Source organism: Mytilus galloprovincialis, chromosome 2 (assembly GCF_965363235.1).
Source record: "Mytilus galloprovincialis chromosome 2, xbMytGall1.hap1.1, whole genome shotgun sequence".
NCBI classification, from domain to species: domain Eukaryota; kingdom Metazoa; phylum Mollusca; class Bivalvia; order Mytilida; family Mytilidae; genus Mytilus; species Mytilus galloprovincialis.
The window spans coordinates 10,980,669-11,006,391 of NC_134839.1; the positions used below are offsets into that span (position 1 = coordinate 10,980,669).

General features: G+C 31.8%; 1 protein-coding gene across 3 annotated transcripts in view; it reads left to right on the forward strand.

Annotated features, from left to right (window-relative positions):
• LOC143062863 (polycystin-1-like protein 1) overlaps nucleotides 1–25,723 on the forward strand; it is a 242,837-nt gene that overhangs the window by 164,302 nt on the left and 52,812 nt on the right. For all 3 annotated transcript variants that reach the window (XM_076234680.1, XM_076234681.1, XM_076234682.1), the window contains 4 exons: nucleotides 17,499–17,981; nucleotides 20,115–20,393; nucleotides 21,468–21,584; nucleotides 24,944–25,098. In XM_076234680.1, coding sequence (XP_076090795.1) covers nucleotides 17,499–17,981; nucleotides 20,115–20,393; nucleotides 21,468–21,584; nucleotides 24,944–25,098 — 1,034 coding nt within the window. The remainder of the gene's footprint in view (nucleotides 1–17,498; nucleotides 17,982–20,114; nucleotides 20,394–21,467; nucleotides 21,585–24,943; nucleotides 25,099–25,723) is intronic.

The window sequence follows — 25,723 nt, forward strand, 5'->3', positions numbered from 1 at the left end:
GGTCCAAAATTGAACTTTGTGTGATTTCATCAAAAATTGAATAATTGGGGTTCTTTGATATGCCGAATCTAACTATGTATGTAGATTCTTAATTTTTGGTCCCGTTTTCAAATTGGTCTACATTAAGGTCCAAAGGGTCCAAAATTAAACTTAGTTTGATTTTAACAAAAATTGAATCCTTGGGGTTCTTTGATATGCTGAATTTAAAAATGTACTTAGATTTTTAATTATTGGCCTAGTTTTCAAATGGTCCAAATGGGGGTCCAAAATTAAACTTTGTTTGATTTCTTCAAAAATTGAATAAATGGGTTCTTTGATATGCCAAATCTAACTGTGTATGTAGATTCTTAATTTTTGGTCCAGTTTTCAAATTGGTCTACATTAAGGTCCAAAGGGTCCAAATTAAACTAAGTTTGATTTTAACAAAAATTAAATTTTTGGGCTTATTTGATATGCTTTATCTAAATATGTACTTTGATTTTTGATTATGGGCCCAGTTTTCAAGTTGGTCCAAATCAGGATTCCATATCAAGTATTGTGCAATAGCAAGAAATTTTCAATTGCACAGTATTGCACAATAGCAAGAAATATCTAATTGCACAATATTGTGCAATAGCAATTAATTTTCAATTGGAGTTATCTTTCTTTGTATAGAATAGTAGTTGATAATATATGTTGGAAATTTGCCAGACATGACTATGATGTCATTTTCTATTTTTATTTGCCAATAACTTTATGTAAATAACTTCATTGGAAATTTGCCAATATAAAATGTTGCTGATGAAGCTTTTTTTCCTTATCTTATCTAAAATGTTTTAGATAATGTATGTTGGAAATTTGCCAGACATGACTATGATGTCATTTTCTATTTTTATTTGCCAATAACTTTATGTAAATAACTTCATTGGAAATTTGCCAATATAAAATGTTGCTGATGAAGTTTTTTTTATTGTTTTATACAATAAACAATGTATATTCACTTTTACTACCAACCAATCTTTACCATTCAGTGATAACAAGCACTTTATTTTACATTTTAATATTTTATGATGTATTTAAAAGAGTAGTTATTGTTGCAAACTCCATTAGAAATTTGAATTGATATCAGTTTTGGAAAAAGGGAAAGGGGGGGGGGGGGGGGGGGGGGGGGTTAAATTTTTCTCATTTCAGATTTCATAAATAAAAAGAAAATTTCTTCAAACATTTTTTTGAGAGGATTAATATTCAACAGCATAGTCAATTGCTCAAAGGCAAAAAAAAAACTTTTAAGTTCATTAGACCACATTCATTCTGTGTCAGAAACCTATGCTGTGTCAACTATTTAATTTTAGATTTAAATAAGAAGAAATCTTTAATTGATTTGTAAAATCTTGACATTTGTTTTGTGTAAAAAAACCCATGTAATGTCAAAAATTTGATCACAATCCAAATTCAGAGCTGTATCACGCTTGAATGTTTTGTCCATACTTGCCCCAACTGTTCAGGGTTCGACTTCTGCGGTCGTATAAAGCTGCGCCCTGCGGAGCACCTGGTTTAAAACTGTATCTGCTGAATATAAGCCTTCAGACTGTTTTCTGTACTAGAGGTTTGTTATTTTAAAAGACAGCAATGTTGAAGGATAGAAAAGCAGTTAACAAGGTAATTTTGAATTTGTAGCATGTTATTGGAAATTTTTAGAACCAGGAAGAAATATATTGTGTTTGCAAAGGATCCATAAAAAATGTATAGGTTGTATATGAATCTTCTGTCAAATTTTCTCCAAATATAGTTGCTGATCTTGTTACATATAGACAAACTTTGTATTTTCTCTTATCATGCATTCTTTCCTTTTGGGATTAAACCTCTAGAAAATAATCTGTCAAATTCAGGAATGGGACATTTGGGAATGAAAACTTTAATTTAACCTGTAACCTAATGCAAAACAGCAATATAAAAAAGCATGATGATAAAAGATGTTTTATACAGGATTGATCTTCAGAAATGAATGAGCATCATGGGATATTTGTCTGTGTCTGGGCATTCTATATACTAATTGATTGTTCTGTTGAGAACGACTTTTAGGGACATAATTAAAATAGACCTGAAGGAGACAGTATGATAAGTATGAGAATCACATAGAAGGAAGGGATTTAAAACTAGATTGGACTTTAGATGACACCTACTGTTATTGAAAAGTTACATAGTCATTTCACAGGTTTAGAAAATGTCATTAACAAGAGTTTTATTTTTAAAAACAAGCTTTCTTTATAAATTTTCTTCAGAGAAAAAAGATCACAGATTTGGAAATTATTTGTTTTTACCAAATCTGTTGTATGATTAAAGGTTTATTACTTCCATCAAATCTAAATTGAACTTGGTCATAGATTTTCAAAAACAATAGATAAGAACCAGTTATGATTTCTTAGATCTTGAAGAATAAAATTCTAAATTTTCAGTAAAAATTCAAGTCGAAATTTCCTTTGATGAGAAATATAGCTTGTTTGTTGCTTCCAGTTTATAAATGTTAAGACTTGTCACAGAGCATGATGTTTATGCATAGCCAGTCTTCTGAATCAAGGTTAACAACTAGTAACTTATCTCATTGTCAATAATACCACATCTCTGTATTTTATTGTGACTATATATATATGTTCATGTGGTCTAGTGCGCTGGTTACAATGCAGGCGATTTGATGTCACGATATCTCAGTAGCATGGGTTCGAATCCCAGGGAGGGAACAGTGGCGTAGCTAGGCGGAAGCTCGGAAGCCAAGGCTTCAACATCGTTTTGTCAAAAACAAAAAATCATAATAAAAATAATAAAAAATAAAAACGAGCTAGAGGTATGAGAGAGAGGGAGGAGACTCCGAGTGAAAGAAAGTGAAGGGGAAAATAAATGGGCACTGTGCGGTTAAATAAACAAAAAGTTGCAGAAGTCAACGAGTCGATATCACTTCTCAGACTCTCGGCGTTCGTTCCCATCACCAGCGCTTTATTTTCCCTCTTTTTATAGCAGACGAATATTGTGTCTGAAGGGTGTTCTGCTATTTACAATGCAACGCAGAATTGACAATGCCTGTGACCAATTTCACCGCTGAATCAACGCAGTTTCAGTGTCATGTGCCGGGTTAAAACATATCTGCGTTATACGATGACAACCGAACGACTTTCGGGGCTATAGATGTATCCTTCACGCGTACAAGGAGACGTCCATTGATAAAGTAATTGACATTAGGCTTGCTTTTTTGTTGGTGAGAGAGATTGACTCTGACCAGGGACAGTCTATATTAGTTAGTATAGAAAGTCCCTGCTTTGACTCTTTTAATAATTCATATCCACACAAACAATTCAAACGGCGGCGGCGTCCAGAAATATTCACTGTGTGGTTAAAGTTTTTGAAATTTTAATAACTTTCTTAAACAACCCTGGATTTCTACCAAACTTGGACAGAAGCTTGAATATGATCAAAAGCTAGTATCTAGAAGGAAATTAAAAAAATATGTATTTCCTGTTTTTCCGTATATTACTTATATATATGGACTTAGTTTTTCATCCAGTTACATACAGTCTGCAGTTAAAGTTCTTAAAACATTTATTAGATTCTTAAAGCAGGCGAGACACTGGTCTTAGCAAATATAACCTTTTTATCCCACTGGAATCTCCTGGTTTTTACAGTTTCTTTGAGGAACAATATATATTTTTTCACAAAATTATCTGACTTGTATCAAACACAAATGCTTTTGACTACACCTTAACATTCAATATTTTCAGTTAATATTTGTGGGTCTAAAACCCTAAAATCCAGGAGCTTCCGGGGGCTTCGCCCCCTGGACCCACTGGGTGCCTTAAGCGGCCCCCAGACCCCCTGCCGATTTGGGCTTCACCTTCAACATTTGTCTAGCTACGCCACTGGGGAAGAACAAAAAATTTGCGAAAGCAAATTTACAGATCTAACATTGTATGTATATATAGCAAAAGTAAATAAATACATTGTACAGAATGTATATATTAAAATTTTTAAATTCACAAACTACATTTCACATCAAATAATTACAGTTCGTTAAAATATATATATGTGTCCATGAGTTTATTTTTTGGTTTGCCTATATTAATTTAATTTATTTGTTAGTACTATCTTTTTATCCATAATGCCTCGTAAAGCAGTTCTTTTAGAAAATCTCTAGTCTAAGAGTTAAATGATTTTATTGAGGAAGACTTATGCTCTATGTCATGCTGATTTTTAAATGGAAATGCATATTTCTTATATAATCTGTATTTGTGGCTTGTAAAATATTGTTTTTCTGTCTAGAAGTAAAGCATACTTGTAATTGGGAGTTAAGTATGAAGTCCATTATCACTGTACTAGTATACATATTTTTTAAGGGGCCAGCTGAAGGACGGGTGCAGGAGTTTCTCGCTACATTAAAGACCCATTGGTGGCCTTCGGCTGTTGTCTGCTCTATGGTCGGGTTGTTGTGGCTTTGACACATTCCCCATTTCCTTTGTCAATTTTATTATATAAGAAAAATAGTTCAGTGTCATTCCTTTTTAGCTCACCTGGCCCGAAGGGCCAAGTGAGCTTTTCCCATCACTTGGCGTCCGGCGTCCGTCGTCGCCGTCGTCCGTCGTCTGTCGTCCGTCGTCGTTAACTTTTACAAAAATCTTCTCCTCTGAAACTACTGGGCCAAATTAAACCAAACTTGGTTACAATCATCATTGGGGTATCTAGTTTAAAAAATGTGTGGCGTGACCCGGCCTACCAACCAAGATGGCCGCCATGGCTAAAAATAGAACATAGGGGTAAAATGCAGTTTTTGGCTTATAACTCAAAAACCAAAGCATTTAGAGCAAATCTGACATGGGGTAAAATTGTTTATCAGGTCAAGATCTATCTGCCCTCAAATTTTCAAATGAATGCGACAACCCGTTATTGGGTTGCTGCCCCTGAACTGGTAATTTTTGGGAATTTTTGCTGTTTTTGGCTATTATCTTGAATATTATTATAGATAGAGATAAACTGTAAACAGCAATAATGTTCAGCAAAATAAGATTTATAAATAAGTCAACATGACCAAAATGGTCAGTTGACTCCTTTAGGAGTTATTGACCTTTATAGTCAATTTTAAACCATTTTTCGTAAATCTTAGTAATCTTTTACAAAAATCTTCTCCTCTGAAACTACTGGGACAAATTAATCCAAACTTGGCCATAATCATCTTTGGGATATTTAGTTTAAAAAATGTGTGGCGTGACCCGGCAAACCAACCAAGATGGCCGCCATGGCTAAAAATAGAACATAGGGGTAAAATGCAGTTTTTGGCTTATAACTCAAAAACCAAAGCATTTAGAGCAAATCTGACATGCGGTAAAAGTGTTTATCAGGTCAAGATTTATCTGTCCTGAAATTTTCAGATGAATTGGACAACCTGTTGTTGGGTTGCTGCCCCTGAATTGGTAATTTTAAGGAAATTTTGCTGTTTTTGGTTATTATCTTGAATATTATTATAGATAGAGATAAACTGTAAACAGCAATAATGTTCAGCAAAGTAAGATTTACAAATAAGTCAGCATGACCAAAATGGTCAGTTGACCCCTTTAGGAGTTATTGCCCTTTATAGTCAATTTTATAACCATTTTTTCGTAAATCTTAGTAATCTTTTACAAAAATCTTTTTCTCTGAAACTACTGGGCCAAATTAAACTAAACTTGGCCACAATCATCATAGGGGTAACATGTTTAAAAAAAATGTGTGGCGTGACCCGGCCAACCAACCAAGATGGCCGCAATGGCTAAAAATAGAACATAGGGGTAAAATGCAGTTTTTGGCTTATAACTCAAAAACCAAAGCATTTAGAGCAAATCTGACAATGGGTAAAATTGTTTATCAGGTCAAGATCTATCTGCCTTCAAATTTTCAGATGAATCCGACAACCCGTTGTTGGGTTGCTGCCCCTAAATTGGTAATTTTAAGAAAATTTTACTGTTTTTGGTTATTATCTTGAATATTATTATAGATAGAGATTAACTGTAAACAGCAATAATGTTCAGCAAAGTAAGATTAACAAATAAGTGAACTTGACCGAAATGGTCAGTTGACCCCTTTAGGAGTTATTGCCTTTTATAGTAAATTTTTAACCATTTTTCCGTAAATCTTAGTAATCTTTTACAAAAATCTTCTTCTCTGAAACTACTGGGCCAAATTAATCCAAACTTGGCCACAATCATCTTTGGGGTATCTAGTTTAAAAAATGTGTCCGGTGACCTGGCCATCCAACCAAGATGGCTGCCATAGCTAAAAATAAAACATAGGGGTAAAATGCAGTTTTTGGCTTATAACTCAAAAACGAAAGCATTTAGAGCAAATCTGACATTGGGTTGAATTGTTTATCAGGTCAAAATCTATCTTCCCTGAAATTTCGGATGAATCAGACAACCCGTTGTTGGGTTGCTGCCCCTAAATTGGTAATTTTAAGGAAATTTTACTGTTTTGGGTTATTATCTTGAATATTATTATAGATAGAGATAAACTTTAAACAGCAATAATGTACAGCAAAGTAAGATTTACAAATAAGTCAACATGACTGAAATGGTCAATTGACCCCCTAAGGAGTTATTGTCCTTTATAGTCAATTTAGTTCATTATAGATAGAGATAATTGTAAGCAGCAAGAATGTTCAGTAAAGTACAAACACATTATCATCACCAAAACACAATTTTGTCATGAATCCATCTTCTTCCTTTGTTTAATATTCACATAGACCAAGGTGAGCGACACAGGCTCTTTAGAGCCTCTAGTTTATGTATTGTTCTTATCCCATTAAAACTTAAGTCGAGTGTTCTTAGATTCACTGATCCATTAAAATCGTTGTAACTCATCTGGGTGAGCGAGTTAAATCCAAGATTCAGTATCCGCAATAATTGAAGTTTTGAAAACGGGTTGGAAGATAAATCTGCTATTTGATTTTTCTGCAGATCTAATGATTTTGCTGCATTAGATATCCCTGATGGTATTACAGATAAATCTTTATCTGAGCAGTCAAAAGTTCTTCCAGCACACAGACAGTTATCTGGACACATAATTCTTTTATGATTGTAGCCATAGCTGCAAATTATTAAAGTAAAATAGGCTAACTATAAGACTGAACATTTTCCAGCTGTTTTTAGATGTGAACGTGCTTGAAGGTAACATTTATAGTTCTCCTTGTGAAAAGTGAGAAGTTTCTTCCTGATGTCAAACATGAGTCTGTTTTGAGGGGTTTCAGATGTTAACGATCATTTGAAGGAGGTGTAGATTCGTATTTATCAGAGAAGCGATATTTTTTCCGTATTCAGGGCATACAAAATCCTGCAATAAGACATCTCCTGATGAAGGAAGTTATGTTTGGTAAAGAAAACAGTTAGAGGGTGTTTTTTTTCCTTTTTAGCTCACCTGGCCTAAAAGGCCAAGTGAGCTTTTCTCATCACTTGGCGTCCGTCGTCGTTGTCCGTCCTCGTTAACTTTTACAAAAATCTTCTCTGAAACTACTGGGCCAAATTTAACCAAACTTGGCCACAATCATCTCTTGGCGTCCGTCGTCGTCGTTCGTCCTTGTTAACTTTTACAAAAATCTTCTCCTCTATAACTACTGGGCCAAATTTAACCAAACTTGGCCACAATCATCATTGAGGTATGTAGTTTAAAAAATGTGTTGCGTGACCCGGCCAACCAACCAAGATGGCCACCATGGCTAAAAATAGAACATAGGGGTAAAATGCAGTTTTTGGGTTATAACTCAAAAACCAAAGCATTTAGAGCAAATCTGACCGGGGTAAAATTGTTTATCAGGTCAAGATCTATCTGCCCTGAAATTTTCAGATGAATCGGACAACCCGTTGTTTGGTTGCTGCCCCTGAATTGGTAATTTTAAGGAAATTTTGCTGTTTTTGGTTATTATCTTGAATATTATTATAGATAGAGATAAACTGTAAACAGCAATAATGTTCAGCAAAGTAAAGATTTACAAATAAGTCAACATGACCAAAATGGTCAGTTGACCCCTTTAGGAGTTATTTCCCTTTATAGTCAATTTTTAACCATTTTTAGCTCACCTGGCCTAAAAGGCCAAGTGAGCTTTTCTCATCACTTGGCGTCCGTCGTCGTCGTTAACTTTACAAAAATCTTCTCCTCTGAAACTACTGGGCCAAATTAAACCAAACTTGGCCACAATGATCATTGGGGTATCTAGTTTAAAAAATGTGTCCGGTGACCCGGCCAACCATCCAAGATGGCCACCATGGCTAAAAATAGAACATAGGGGTAAAATGCAGTTTTTGGCTTATAACTCAAAAACCGAAGCATTTAGAGCAAATCTGACATGGGGTAGAATTGTTAAACAGGTGAAGATCTATCTGCCCTGAAATTTTCAGATGAATCGGATAACCCGTTGTTAGGTTGCTGCCCCTGAATTAGTAATTTTAAGGAAATTTTGCTGTTTTTGGTCATTATCTTGAATATTATTATAGATAGAGATAAACAGTAAACAGCAATAATGTTCAGCAAAGTAAAGATTTACAAATAAGTCAACATGACTGAAATGGTCAGTTGACCCCTTTAGGAGTTATTGCCCTTTATAGTCAATTTTTAACCATTTTTCGTAAATCTTAGTAATATTTTACAAAAATCTTTTCCTCTGAAACTACTGGGCCAAATTAATCCAAACTTGGCCACAATCATCTTTTGGGTTAGTAGTTTGAAAAATGTGTCCGGTAACCCGGCCATCAAACCAAGATGGCTGCCATGGCTAAAAATAGAACATGGGGTAAAATGCAGTTTTTGGCTTATAACTCAAAACCCAAAGCATTTAGAGCAAATCTGACATGGGGTAAAATTGTTTATCAGTTCAAGATCAATCTGCCCTGAAATTTTCAGATGAATCGGACAACCCGTTGTTGGGTTGCTGGCCCTGAATTAGTAATTTTAAGGAAATTTTGCTCTTTTTAGCTCACCTGGCCGAAAGGCCAAGTGAGCTTTTCTCATCACTTGGCGTCCGTCGTCGTCATCGTCCGTCGTCGTCCTGCGTTAACTTTTACAAAAATCTTCTCCTCTGAAACTACTGGGCCAAATTTAACCAAACTTGGCCACAATCATCATTGGGGTATCTAGTTTAAAAAATGTGTCCGGTGCCCCACCTAACCAACCAAGATGGCCACCATGGCTAAAAATAGAACATAGGGGTAAAATGCAGTTTTTGGCTTATAACTCAAAAACCAAAGCATTTAGAGCAAATCTGACATAGGTAATATTGTTCATCAGGTCAAGATCTATCTGCCCTCAAATTTTCAGATGAATCGGACATTTCGTTGTTGGGTTGCTGCCCCTGAAATGGTAATTTTAAGGAAATTTTGCTGTTTTTGGTTATTATCTTGAATATTATTATAGATAAAGATAAACTGTAAACAGCAATAATGTTCAGCAAAGTAAGATCTACAAATAAGTCAACATGACCAAAATGGTCAGATGACCACTTCAGGAGTTATTGCCCTTTATAGTCAATTTTTAACCATTTTTCGTAAATCTTAGTAATCTTTTACAAAAATCTTCTCCTCTGAAACTACTTGACCAAATTAATCCAAACTTGGCCACAATCATCTTTTGGGTTAGTAGTTTGAAAAATGTGTCCGGTGACCCGGCCATCCAACCGAGATGGCCGCCATGGCTAAAAATAGAACATGGGGTAAAATGCAGTTTTTGGCTTATAACTCAAAACCCAAAACATTTAGAGCAAATCTGACATGGGGTAAAATTGTTTATCAGGTCAACATTTATCTGCTCTGAAATTTTTAGATGAATCGGACAACCTGTTTTTGGGTTGCTGACCCTGAATTGTTAGTTTTAAGGAAATTTTGCTGTTTTTTGTCATTATCTTGAATATTATTATTGATAGAGATAAACTGTAAACAACAATATTGTTCAGCAAAGTAAGATTTACAAATAAGTCAACATGACTGAAATGGTCAATTGACCCCCTTAGGAGTTATTGTTCTTTATAGTCAATTTTTAACAATTTTCATAAAATTTGTAAATTTTTACTAACATTTTCCACTGAAACTAATGATTATGGGCCAAGTTCATTATAGATAGAGATAATTTTAATCAGCAAGAATGTTCAGTAAAGTAAGATGTACAAACACATCACCATCACCAAAACACAATTTTGTCATGAATCCATCTGCTTCCTTTAATATTCACATAAACCAAGGTGAGCGACACAGGCTCTTTAGAGCCTCTAGTTGATTTATTTGATTGATGGCCATACAAGCATAGCTGGTTCTAAGGAAACTTTTAATCGTACATCAGATACAAAAACTGGAAGAAACACTTGTCAGCAATGATATAGAAATAAATCAATGTTGAAAAATTTATATTTCAGCATTGATTCATGGTAGACAAGATTTTATAGATGCATAATTGATTTAAAAACATTGTCTTAAGAAAGTCAGTCTTGTGGAACACAAATTGTCCTTATCCATTCATCTTTGCTTCCCATGTTACAGACTTTTTTTCTTCTTATCGATCCTGCTGCTAAAGAAAAGGAAGAAGCTAGCTTGAGTACTTTATATAAATTTTTAAGGTTGATGACTTAATTAACTAAATTGATCAATACCAATTCTGCTAAACAAAATGTTCCAGTAATAGCATTAAAAACTAATCTTGTATTATAAGTTAAAAAAATGTATGAAGAATATATAAATGTTTAAAGCTTCATAGAAAAGGTAAAATATGTATAATTTTAATGAATTGATCAGTAATGTATTTTAATGTAATATCTGCAAATAAATTTTGAATTGTCCGATTTTTAGCTGTATAAAACATGAAATCTCTGTAGGATTGCATGTCAGTTGAAACAACCATTATACTTATTATTTGTAAGAAAAAGAAAAATGTCAAGTCATAGTAATGTAAATGGATGGAAATCCCTGAATCATCACTCTAGTTAGTTTCGTTAAGTTACGGATATACCACCATTGATTTGACAATTAATGCATACAAAACATTGATTGTCAATAAAAAAGTTTAATATTCCTGAAAAAACATGGTTTTCTATTACCACTGACTTCCGGCCTGAAATCAACCCGTCCTATGAAATATTGAATTGCAATTAATAAACAATAATGCTTTTCAGTTTCAAACTAATACTGGGATATATGGAAGATTAATTACTCCAAGCTTCTTTACAAGTCATTTTTATTTGATTTCTTGATTTTAAGCCAATTGTTGGTTTGGAAGCCTACAGCTGCTGTGGTTAGTCAATATTTCAATGTAAAATTGTTTGATAAACAATTGCTTTTTCATCGTCTTCTAGTATAAAACATATTCATCAGCCCTTAGTTTAACGTTTGAATGTTAACATTTCTTTTAGTTAATACTGATACATAAATAATGCATAATGACAATGCTTTTGATGCTTTCTAATCTTTACTAATGATTACAATTCATTTTAAATACTTTTGACTTGGAAGAATAATGGGTTTGAATATGATACTTCAGAAGATTTTGTTATATTGGCTTAAAAAGAAATGACCAAAAGAAAAAGATAGTACACAAAACCAAAAAAGATATGTAAAGCACATATAGGAGAAGCAGGTTTGCACATATTTGTTCTCAATAACTGTAACTTAAACACATAAAAAAACAGATCAAATACCACTTTTTTGATTTGTGTCCCTTATCAAAGAATTATTATCACATTTTACAGCATATGTCTAGTATAGTGGTATATAAAAAGAATTATGGTGAGAAACGTGTGAATTCCATGTTAATAGAAGAACTTGAGTATTCCCTTTCTCATCATCTTAGATGACATAGATTTAATAAGGAAATGTTGTTCCTCCATAAAAACTAATTAAAGAATGTCATTTATTACTCAATCCTTTGTTTGAGCATGTTTTTCTGTGCAGTTAATTTGATGGAATATGTATAATATTTGTGAAATGTCCAATTATAAATGATATATTTTCTGTGGTTATTTCAAGATTTAATAAAAAGCACCTGATTTCTGACATTTAACCACAGTATTGATCTTCTTTATTTCCTCAACATGATAATGTTTTAGTAGAAATTTGCTTTCATAAAGAAATTAGATATTATTTTCTCTATACCAATATTTGTCTAGAGGAATATATGAATTCTAACACAGCAAATGGAATGCATAAATCTTACTATATATGATTATAGGAATGGTATATTGAAATGAACCATTTCATTCATTGTTAACGAAAATGAAAAAAAAAAATGAGATGGGGGTATAATTGTCTATATGACAGCAACCCAATTAAAAAAAAATACTGTGTTGCCCGATTGCTTCCATATTGGTCAACATTTCTGGTTTACTTCCTTTGTTTTGTGTTATCATTTATGTGGTCTGTGTTCTACTGTGTTAACCTTAAAATACTTGAAAATTGCATGATAGAATCCAACCAAACTTGTAAGATCTGTCTAAAGGACCTTTACAGTAAAGCATCTATAGTTATGCCCTAACTTCTTGAATTTTATATTTTTGGGGATTTCCTAAATACCAAAACATGATTGTAGCAAATTTTACTTCTTTAAGTTTGTTAATCTTCAACTCTTTTTGCAGCAAATAATTTTTGCAAAGTGTCTACTGCAACAAATACCCAGTTTAATTAGAAGATTTTTGTTTTAAGTTTTCAATGCAAAATCTTGTGGCATTTAAATAGTCAGGACCTCATCTTCATTAATTATACATGTACAATGTTGAAATGGTTTTATCCTTACAGACACAGTGGTTTTGTTCTGCTGTGATGAATATTTTATTGTTTCTTGATGAAAATCACAGACGTTTTGTGTTTAATTATTCATTCTAGTAATATAAAGTTATATATCTGTCTTCTGTTAACGTTGTTATTAGTCCATGTTAAGTTGAACTGAAAGTGGAAGAGAAATTTCATGCAAATCCTGGGTGAAGTTTAAATGTTCAACTAAAGAGATTTTCTCAATAACACTGTAGGCAGAATTTGTCAAAAAAAAAAATCAAATGAAAATTGGTACCCACAAACATTATGTTGAATCCAAAGTGTTACACCATAAGTCTGTTTTATTTGGCTATCATGACGTGCAATTGAGTAATGAATTTTCATGAAAATGAAATATTTTCTAGACTTATTTTTTATTTTTATATATTCTGTAGTTTATTTTTGTCTGAAACATTAGGACTTTTTGCTGCAATTTTGAAAATCCATTTATTCTTTTAAAATTAAATCTATAATGGTATAAAGTAGATAATGGATGGTTGTAAAAGTCACTTCGTTTAGACAAAGTTCTTTTTATAAAAAAAAATGAAGATTAAGAAAACATCAGGTTGACATCTGTCAGGATTGAGTTGACATTTGGGAATCTGTAGCAGAATTAAGGGCTGACTCAGTGTTTACGTTATGTCTAGATATATTTATATGTAGGAGATTTAAGGGTCCAGCTGCATTGGTCAGGTAGAATATTCATTATAATGATCATTAGTAATTATAGGCTAATAGCTCCATATCATAAATGCTTGTCTAGACACTGTCAAATTAAATCAGAAGGATTAGGAAGACAAAGTATAGGAAAAGTGCCTGCATGAAATTCCATACAGATTCTCTATTTCATCAGTTGCAAATGAAAATTCATAGTTTTCCTTTGATAATTTTCATTTTAATTGACAAGAGACATTAATTTTCAAACCTTAAAAACCACAAAAACAGTTTAATTGAATAAGGTTTCGAGACCGTTTGTAAGGTATGAAATCCCATGAAAAAAGTATTGAATTACAGCTTATATAGGTACTTTATGTGTATTGTTCTTCTGTTAGTTAGGTAATTTTTTTTTTGGTGCTTCTGACCTATCTTTTGAGTTCAGTAATTTGGCAACTAATTATTACAGTTTGTTCATATACATGTACTAGTTGTGCTGTATTAACACCAAATTATCCCAGGTTAGGGGAGGGTTAAGGGCTCACAAACATGTTACAGTTTTTACATTAATGCTAGCAAGACAAATCTTTGTTTGGCTTGCTTGCTTTGTTTGTATCAGTGTTTGCTCAAGCATGGCAATTAAGATAGGAGGGGCTTCAGCTTGTATACATCATACTTAAATTTTATTGGACGTTATGTTTGAGGTTAAGGACACTAAATTTGAAAACATCCCATGACTCATATTCTCAAATGTTTCCTTACCTGTAAATATACAATACAGACAGGATTTTACTACGTCGAAATTATCTCCCCATTACGCCAGTTTATTTTCACAATCGTAGAAATGGAAGACAATTTTTTTTCTTCTTCAAATATCCAACTTAAAGACTGTCGTCAAGCACTTTTAGTAAAATAGCTATTCGAACACACCTACTCTGATTTTGTGATCCATTGGATAGGTATTTCACTTCACCCCTATATTTCATCTTTTAGTACTGTGATTTTTTTTATGTTATAAAGTCAACCTGTAGCTTTGCTATATTAAAATGATACAATCTGAAGTGAGATGATGTATCAAATACTCTTGCTTTGTACGTTTTCAAGACAAAATATTCATCTCAAACACACCCTAACATAAAAAAAATGTACACTCGATTTCCTCTTTTCGATACAATTGTTTCCCATTTTTTTGAATATTTTCTTGAGTTACATAATGGAAGGGCAGACATGGAAATAACTGACTGAACTAATAGATTGATATGTTATAAAAAAAACAATATTAGGTCAATGCTGAAGGCCAGTTTCTCAGCCTCATACAAGAAAAAAGTTTATATTTTTCTTTCATTGACAAATTATTGTATTTTTACAGGTGAGGAAACATGTGAGAATATTTGTCATGTGATTAGGTGTCCTTAACCTCAAACATAACGTCCAATAAAATTTAAGTATGATGTATACAAGCTGAAGCCCCGCCTATCTTAATTGCCATGCTTGAGCAAACATTGATACAAACAAAGCAAGCAAGCCAAACAAAGATTTGTCTTGCTAGCATTAATGTAAAAGCTGTAAACCCAACAACATTCTATATTGGTCCTCTTACTCATTGTTAGTCTCTCTTGTTACCAAACAAAAAGCCAACATTGAAAATTTAGATTTCAACAGTGGATAAAATACATTTACATAGCTTTCTTTTCCATGATACAGATACCAAGATGATCTTTATCTTTGTATATTACTCAGTAATTTTTGTTAAGCTGCTGGCAAGACTAAACTCTGTAATTCACCAATTTCCTAATTTAATTGTTACACTGTAAATTGATCAGTTAATTAACCCTTACAGTTCTCATTTTAAATACATAAAAAAGTCAGGAAATTCCCATTCAAACTTACAAGAATTGCTATAATCACAAGTTAAATTCAATTTACTTTCCATTTTTGGTCAAAATTTAATTTATTTCTGTTTTCCCTCGTTTCATACAATAAATTATTGGGGTTTATGACTGTTTAAACTCTATATTATATAACATGTTTCTATAAGGACTATATATGGATAGGTTGTGCTACATATATGTTGTATAAGTGTTGAGTGCGGAGAAGTTATAATTCTTTATCTCAATATTGGATAGGCTATAAGTGTACTATAAACCAGAGTAAGTTTTATTTGACATTAAGAGCAGAAGTTTGTTCGTGTAGGATCATTTTTTTTTTAGGTACAAATGTATCCTAAGGTGTTTTGAAACTTTGATTGGAATCATTGTGTTACCATGTAAACTTGAAGTGTATCATGGAAGTAGGTGATGTAGTTTGTTAAAAGTCTTGATGATATTTCAACATTCAGGCTATTTCTTGGTTTACTTTTACAAATTGTGACTTGGATGGAGAGTTGTCTCATTGGCACTCATGCCACATCTTATATATTTCTTAAAACATTTCTTTAAAAAAGAAAAAGTAGCATATTAATAAGGAGTTGTGGTATGATTGCATGGCTATGAGACAATTATCAGCAAGAAACCAAATATGTGGATGTAACTATGGGTCACTATACAGCTTTCAACAAGGACAGTTTGTTCATAGTTCTGTGGTGAGCTGTCTTATTCCACTTTAAATAGCATGAACTATTTGCCACTGTACTTGCAGCAACCAATGAATCAATCAATGTTATTCCACTTAAAATAGTCTTGAATTACAGATTCAATAGATACAGCCTTGTAATTTAGGGTACAAGTCAAACAACATTGAAGAAAAATCAATTGTAATTTTATCATTAATCAAATTATTCTTTTTTAATTGTGGTAATTTTCCATACTAGGTTTTCTTTTAATAATCTTCTTCTGATTGTCCTGTGTATTAATTTTTTGTACAATTATATTAAATTATCAATCTTGGAACTACAATGTATATCACCATGCTTGAAAGATTTATTGATTTTTATGAAACATATTTATCTTAATAATGCCATTAATAAGTTTAGTATGCACCATAAATTTGGGTTTTTAAAAGATTTTATACTGGTCAATAAATAAATGTTTTATGATTGAGGGGATCTCATTGGGGTATTTTGATACAATGAGAATTATGTCAATAAACAATTGTAGCATCGGCAACGATTGTGTGTAATAAATTTTAAAATTCTACTCATTTTTGGCCTTATTTTTGTGAATAAAAGGATTGCTATGCAAATTTTTCATTAAGGAATCAGCTACCAAGTAGCACACAAAAATCAAAAAACGTCAATGTCTATTTGATGATAGATCTGTCTACAGGACATTTCAAGCTCTAAATCTGATTTTTTATTTAGCGTCATATTTTTATGTCTTTATTTGGCAGGATATTTTTGTGATATCAAAAACAATTGAAACTTCAAATAAATGGATTTGAAATGAAACTGACAATGTTATATACCTATCTGGTTGTGCCAAATTTCACAAAAGTCTTTTCCAACCAGAAGAACCCACTTCAGCTACAAATTAAGTAAAACCAGTTGTAACCAAAAATATCATGGGGATTTATTTATTTGAAATGTTGATTTTTTATTTACTTTGATGCCAAAACACTGTTATGTATTAAACATGGTTTATTGCTGCAATGATGAAGTTTGTTCCCTTTTGGAATTTCTACATGTCAATAAAGTCATTGTTTGTTGACCCTGAAATAATTGACATGTGTATAAAAATCTCCTGTACAACAACTAAACCATAAGATTCAATATTGTGTGAAGGTTTCATATGAGGCATTAACTGAGGGTATTATAATGGTAAGTTAAATACTACTATGGTACTTAGTACTTCTATTGATGAACCCTATAGGAAATTTAGTTTCTTTAGAATTTGATAATTGATACACTAATATTTCCTATGAAAGACTATAGAGAGATTCAGGCTGACATCTATTGACTATCTATCTATGTGAAATCATTATAACCTTTATAGGTTTGAATTAACAGTGACAGATGTTACCAAGTATTCAAAATAAGCTTAGGCCACCTCTTCTTTGTGTTTAATAGTATGTATTTCACAAATAAACATAATAGGTAATAATTGATAAGTTAAGTTAATCGCTATTTTTTCTTTGCAGTTTGGTATGGATGCATTTGAAGAATCCATCAAGCTATTAAAAAAGATAGAAGGTAAATTGAAGCAGTTCAGTTCTCCAAGTGAAGATTTGTATATCATGCTACATAGAATCACGTCCAGTTTAATCGAGACTTTGGCTCATCAGGACAACTTGTTTGAATCTTGGGCAGCCAACACCATGTCAAATGAAAAACCCACTGACCAGGACACCTTGGATACACAATTAGGCTGGAATAGTAGCCAAGACAGTTTGGTATCTACTGAGGTCAACAGTGCAATGACAGAGAACAACAGTTTTATTGCTACACACAGTAGCTTGCAGAAGAACAACAGTGGTGTTAATGACAATGACTACTCCTTACCCTCTGATGTCAGCTCATCTCCTGACATGGGGCTGGTACACAAACTTCATGAAGAACAGATAAGAAGGATGCACAGAAATTATTTAGAGGCTGTCATACAAGTTCATCATTCTCTCTTACAGGTAACTGACATTTGTTGTGATGTACTTAAAAAATACTACAAAAAAAATACTACAAAATATCTTTCCGTCTCACAGGTTCAACTGGTTAGAACAAAAGGTCTAGTAATTGTAATCTGAAAGCCCATTAATGACAAGGCCAAGTGACTGGAAATGTACTTATTTTCATGGTTTGCATTTTTAAATGGGATACAGGCTTGAATGCGTTGTTAAAAGGAATACAGCCTTTAACACTCAGATTATGCTATCTTTTAAAAAAATTCTTTTTGATAATGAAAGTATTATTGACAATGTTTATGAATATGCTTTAAGATTTGCCACTGTAAATTAAATAACTATACGTGCATTCATCCATCCATCAAAATAAATCGGGAAAAATCTCTACTGTAAAATCTGTGTATATTTTATTACATATATTTATAAAATGGATGTCAATTTTTTACATGACCTAAAAGGATTTTTTTCATGCCCATATACATGTATTAAATTCTGAAGAAGAAGCTGTTACCGTTTGTGATCTGATTGTACTTTTCTTGACATCTGTTGCTAATCGCCATTAAAATACAGAGTAAAATGATAATCATTGAATGCTTGTGGTATTTTACAGAGTCCTTCGTGGCCATTAAAACATGTTCACAGTCGTTTATAATTTTAAATAAGTTTCTATTTTCTTTTCATCAGTATATATTGATTAGTTGGAATCAAGTTAAAAATCTTTTTCTCAAGTTAATTTTGTCATCAATTTTTCCTTTGTAAGTATTGAGAGGGGATAATTATTCATGAAATCAATAAGCCGCGATAGTTACTTATACAAATTATTGCTGTTAATTGATAATCAACTCCCGGCAACAGTTGTTCTATTGTTTAGGTGTTTATATGCATCATTTAAAAGTTCCAGTTTGTGAAATTAATGATCATTCATTCATTTTCCGATCGGTTAAATTTTGATAAAAATCCCGTTCATGGTATTTGATGGAATATTTTATTTGTATTACATGAGAAATGTTTGTTTATCTGTTCAGTTGAGTAATTATTGGTTTATTGTGAATATTTGAAGTCCAGTACAATATCAATATGACAAAGAGAGTTTTCATCCAGGATTTTCCCAAGTATGGGGAGTATTAAGTCCTATAGAAACAGCTTTCCAGGCGTATTTAACATCAGACATTTTATCTTGATGAAGTTTTGTAGCTAAGAAATTTGTATTGACATATTAGTTTGGAAATTATTAGAAAGATAATCCAAAAGTTGTTAGGATTGTAAAATTTGCAAAAGAATTCTAACTCATTAGCATGGTATGTTTGAAACCTATTTTAATTTTTTAAGTGTATGGAGTAAAAAGTATGAATAAACTTTCAATGTGTTTTCAGTATATAGCAGTTAAGTCAGCTTAAAAAACATGAAATATATAAGATAATTTTTTAGAACCTTGTGTAATTGCATGTTTTGCAACTCAAAGAAATTTTAATACTGACATTTGTGTTTTTTATTTTCAATTATGCTTTTATCCCTCTAAAAGTAGTGTTGCCTACATTAGTTCAGCTTTTAAATATAGGGTGCACATAAGCAAGTGATATTGCACAATTATAATTTGTACAGAGTTGTTGTCTATATTATGTAGGTGACCGCACTCGGTTGATGTGAGATGTTACTTTATTATAGAGTGATGTAGAATTGACTCCGCACTGCCACAACATATTACATAGGATATACGTTTTCAGTATAGATTTTGCATAATTGATTTGATGTGCTAGATAGATTTGATGTATTTAGGGTAAAAGGCATTTCTCTTTGGTCTAGACTATGTCAATATTAAACAACAGTTTAATTTATTTCTTCTTGGAATAACCTCTAAGGTTTCATGTAATGATAGGAATCAGATTTTAGTGTATCTTGGAAATAATGATTTATGTGAATCAAGGTTCAAATCATTTCAGGCTGGTCCATTGTTAATAAGAACAAGTTATTGTAGCACAAAGAAATAGAATATATATCAGTGGATGTTATTATTCTTTCTGGACCAATCAATAACTCGTTTGGAGTAATGACTATTGGTTTCAATGTTTTTTAAAATTTGAAAACATCAGATATATGAGATCATTCATAATCTTGGACTTTTAAACTTGTACTTTGCAGAGAGAAATGACCTTCCACACATGCAGTGAAGGTGAACTGATCAAAACTTCAGAGTTCATTACAACAAAAGCTGTGAGATACAGACTCCATGATAGACCTGTGTTAGAAATCAGCCAATCAAAGATTGTTTTACCTCAGAAGATGGACCTAGTTTTAAAGAAGGAGAGTTTTGATAAGCTGAATGGAGATATATTTTTACCCAGTCAGAATTGTTATCAAGTTCATATGACAAAATATAACTTTAATCCATACTCGTATAATAGAGAAGAAAAAGATAAGGTGAGACTTAAAAAAATAGATGATATTAAATATGTCAGTTAATCCAAATTCGCTGTGGGTTTATGAAGCTTCTTTAAAATAAGACAAATTTAGGAAAAAAGAGCGATTATCGGTAAAAAAAGTATTTTTTTAATTAATTCAGTCTGAACCAAATATAACTTTACTTGTTTGTAATGTGTTCATTATTGTGAAGATAGAAATGCCACTCCAAAAGATAGACACTGGTAAATAATTTGTATGTAAGTCATCTGTTATTTAAACTTTATAAAAAGCATAGCAAGTTGACCCTCTTTGCAGTCAAATTAATTAGCATGTCCTTATCTGCATTTATACCTATTGGGAATAAAGATGAGGTTTCCTTGTATTACATTAAACACTAAAAACAGCATACTTAGACATTTTATCTGAAAATCCTAGGAAATAAAACGATAATCTCTTTCGAGCATGATATAAAGTTTCATTTTCAAATTACAAATGAGAAAAAGTTTAAAATGAGAATTCTCATGAATTTAAAAGGATTCAATTTTGCAAAGCCTTGCATTAATTCCCAATTAAACATTCGACTATTTGACGGATTTTAATCAAAATTTATAAATGAATCAAAATAAGATGATTGGAGATTGCGTAATATCAGACAATACAGACGATGTTAAGCTAATGAGACAATTTTTGAATGCATCGAGGAAGTGAAAATCAACTGAGCAAATAAAAGATTGAATAACTTCTAAATATAGCATGGATAGACACAAGGGAATATGCTTTACAGTTAGATGTAGTTTTAAGCTAGCGTATGAAGGACAAGATCAGAATATTTCTAATCCTACAATACAGTTCATTCCAGATATAAGAAATTCTTTTTCCTACTAGCATGGAGAATTTAACCACTTGAGTGTCTGGTCTTATGTTGTAGGAATATTAAAAAAATGGTTTTGTTTAGCTTTGAATAAAACGATAGTATATATGAGAAACTTTTTGTTTTCAAAAGAAATCCGTAGTCGAAATATATGAAGTAGATTTAGTTAGATTCAAATAATTTGCAGAAGATTAAAATGCTGATATTTGTTGATTTTTCAGATTCAGTCAGAAGTTTGTTCAGTAAAAATTCTAACCTGTAATGGCAGTCAAGTTCATGTACAAAACCTGGCTGATGATAATATGGTCTATCTTGAGATTCCTAGAATAACTGACAAGGTTGGTATTCAAAACATTTGTTCACATCTACAAAGCACAATTTAATTTCTGTTCACTAAATGATTAAAATGGGATTATTATTGGTCCAGCTTATCATTCTCTTAACAGAAGTGAATCAAATATAAAAATGGCTATTTTAGGGTTGTATATAAGGCAACATCACATCAAACAAGAAACATTCATCAGTGTAAGAATTCCCTGGTACTTTGATAATTTTTCCTAGACATATTGTCCATATCTGTGGAATTCTATGGAGTATTCTAGTTGTTTTCAATGGAATTCTTGTAAAATGGGAAATTTACTGATCTAAAAGATGTTCTTTATTTTAAAAACTTCTGAAAGATACTGAAAGGTCTTTTGTCCATCAGATGGAACTCCTTGCTGCATACATTCTTTCTTAACTTGATGTACTCTTTTAGTACATGAGAGATTGTAAGAGGCTGGTCTCAAATTTAGAGGTTATACAATCACTAATAACTTTTCAAATTATACAATCAGTATTGCACTAATATCCTTTATATTGATTACAAATATAGAATAAGTATAGATTTTGTAATTACCACAAAGGTTCTGAACCTTTTTTTTTGTCTATAGTAAAGGTTACTACTAGGATAAATGTCAGCCTCCTTCTATTATATCACCATTTAATGGAGATGATTAGAGATTTGAGATGATATCTCTGAACTCCAGTTACAATTGAAATCAGTCTAGAGAAGATTTAATTGTTTAAAAGCATGCAGTGATTGTATTGATTGTGAATTGACAAATCTGTTTTATTGCTGTCGTAGACGCATAAATGTTGGAGCACACTTTAGTTGCAGAACCCATTTCAATTAAAAGATGTGTTTTCTAATTGTTGAGAAATTGAGATGGGCTTTTTGTTTATATAACAACTTCCCATGTGACCTTATCTATGGCGGTTTATAGTGAAATACAAATATAGTAATGTCGGGTGACTCATAACAACATAATATCATCTGACAGTTTATTAAAGTTCGTGAAAGCTAATAGATCTCTAGAGTAACTTTCTCGTGTGCGGCAAATAGTGTTTTTATACTCGTAACAAAGAGCCTTGTGTTAAACTAAATATATCAGTGTCCTAGAGGAATACATTTTCATTTAGTATTTGTGAATTGCATGTAACTTTGTAAGCTTGCATACATTTAACATGCTCAGAAGGTCCTCCAGTCGTAAATTTATCTACAGCTATTGGGTTGTAGCATCTCAAAGACAGCAGTAAATCAATTGACAATTAGTCGCATACAAACTGATTTTTGATAGTCTGTTGATTTATTAATGCTTTATGTTTTACTTAAATTTGTCTTTTAAAAACTACTGATGGTTTCTGAGACATGGCTGAATAAGCCCTAAAATAAGAGAATTAAGCAACACTTTTTTTTTCTGTTGGATGAAAATGTATTAAATTCAGTTTCAGTTAGCTTTTGAAAAGCACCAATTATATTTTTCCCAATAGCTGTAAATAGTATTGAACAATTGCTAATAGAACTAGTTGTTTTGCCTTTTTTAATAATAAATAATATCTCTAGTCATATTCAAATTGAATTATTATCAGGTCACATTAATCAGGAACTTTATATTAGAATAACTATGTTAAATGAAACAAAAATGATTAATCTATATGTAAGGATGTATGGGAAATTTACATTTAAAAAATGTTGAATTTGAAGAGAAGAAAACTGTTACATTATAAGTATTGGGAAATTACTTACAAATGCAATAGAGATTAGTTTTATATTTAATGTAAGAAGAAATTGAATAATCCCTGATATTGATCTGAATAAATAAGCTTAATGTAACTGTAGTGAAAAAAAAAAAAAATCAACTTTTAAAATTGCCAGATTTATGGGAGATCACTCTTTCTGAAAAAGAAACTAACTTGTACGAGTTTCTTTCCTGCAGAGTGAACATATGGTGGGGGAATTATCCCCCCTTTTCCCCCCTCTTTTATCTAAATACTTTCCAAAACACAATCCCATGTTTACTCTTTGTTATTAGTACATTTTACCCCAGTTCTTGATGTATTGGGTATCATATTGACAGTTATAATTGATTAATGGTGTTCATTAATTCTCGTCATTGTTTACCTTAAACACAGATGTGCTGTTATCATCCTGTGTCAATATTTGGTTAAAAACCATTCAGATTTAATCCACAATTAATAGTTTATTAATCAATAATTGATCCTTAAATGTAGAAAAGTAAGGTACAGCCTTAAAAAAAGTTAAAAAAAATCTGCAGTGAAATATTCCTCTGATTCTGTTAGGATGATGTTATTTGTTCTGTTAGATTTATAAGGCTAAGAAGGAAGTTGGATGAAATCTTCATAAATATGATCTCATCAAATGTTGTTTGCTTCAGATATCATATTACAGCAATAACTCAAACTAGATACCCAGTCCAAGTATAGAATTTCAAAAATATTGAATAAATGTATTTCAGCGAGTGCAATGTCCTAAAAGAAATTCCTTGCAGTGTACATTGAATATCTTGGTATCTACTTGTGTTTCATAGGCATACAGCACATCTGTTCTAAAGGAACTGTTATTACTGTGACTTGACTGTTAGTGTTGCTCTCCACCTATTACAGGCTTTAAGATTACAACAGACATAAAAAAGACAATCCTTCAGTCACCATGCTAACATGTTATCCCACAATTAGTCATTTATCTGAGTTTGATGACTGTTAGTCATCATAACTTCATAATTAAGTCTTGTTGTAATTTAGGAACAAGCTTTGATTCGACTGGTTTCTATGATATCTATCAGTTTACTTGTAACAATTGTGCATGGTGACTTGGTTGTTATGTTTAATTACTTAGGCAGATACATAACTACAGAATTTATGTTGTTTGTTGTCCACAATGTATGACTTTTTATTTCAGGAACAAAAATCTTTTATTGATTGTAATTAAAGTCAAACTGTACTCAAGTGCAGTTATATTGTTTCCAATTAAAAAAGTCTTTTATTGGACTTCTTTAAGATAAAATCACTGTGCACTTACTGACACAACACATACAATAGTTGCACTGATTGTGTCCCAAAGCTACAGACTTCCATTTCAAAGATATAGCTGGGCTTATTTGAAATGATTTAGTGTCTTGCAGCTACACATATGTTGACAATAAAGGATATTCCATCATTTGAAGTTATTTTTAACTTCATAACAAAGATATCATTTATTGAAGTTTGAAAAGAGATCACAATATCAAGAATGTGAAGTTTCTTGTAAAAAAATTCTTCACTAGTTTAAAAAAAAAATAAGAAAAAAAAAGCAAATTCAGTATTCATGTCCATATTAGGTAGAATTTTTTTAACATTTAAGTTTTTCTATTTTCAGATAGATATGGTTAGTTCTCACCAATTGGAGAAGTCAGTAATGAATATTCATAGCTTTAATGTGAGCCTCTCAGATCGAAATAACTCCTTAAATCTAGATGTAGAGTTGGTTCCAGTTACAGAGGGCAGACTGTTTACTATTGCAGTTTTAATCAAGTAAGTATATTCAGGTTGGTTATAAAAAATAACAGATAACAACATCGATTCTAAAACTATAGGTTATGACCAGAAATCAGGTTAGATTTTCACTCTTAAAATATACCAACTAGAAGATAAAAAAAAGATCATGCACTGAATTTCCTTTTTTAAAGAATTTTATTTTTTTCATACAAGTTTGTTAAGGAGTACACTCTTCAAAATATTAGAAAGCCCATGTCATAAAGTTCATTTTGTGATATATACATTTGGGAATACCATTACTGAAATTACCCACCTTTCATGAAATTATTCTCAGAGATAGAGTTTGCATGACAAGAATAAATTTATCTTCCCACTTTAAATCCTGCCACAATCAATAATTAACAAATGTAGTACCAAAATAGTATTTTATAAAGAGCAACATTGTTTTTTTAAGCATTTCTGTTATGTAAAAAAATGATATCTGAAATTCGGTTTTAAATCTTTCCTGATAATAGCTTGTTTAAAAGATTGGACTTTTTTTGTTTGTATGATACATAATGCTTATGAAAAAAGCAGACTTGTTTTATTTCTATTCCCTAAAAGTTCACTTAAACTTCACAGTAATTCCATTGTACTTTTGTCAGCCTCCATGTTTGTGACT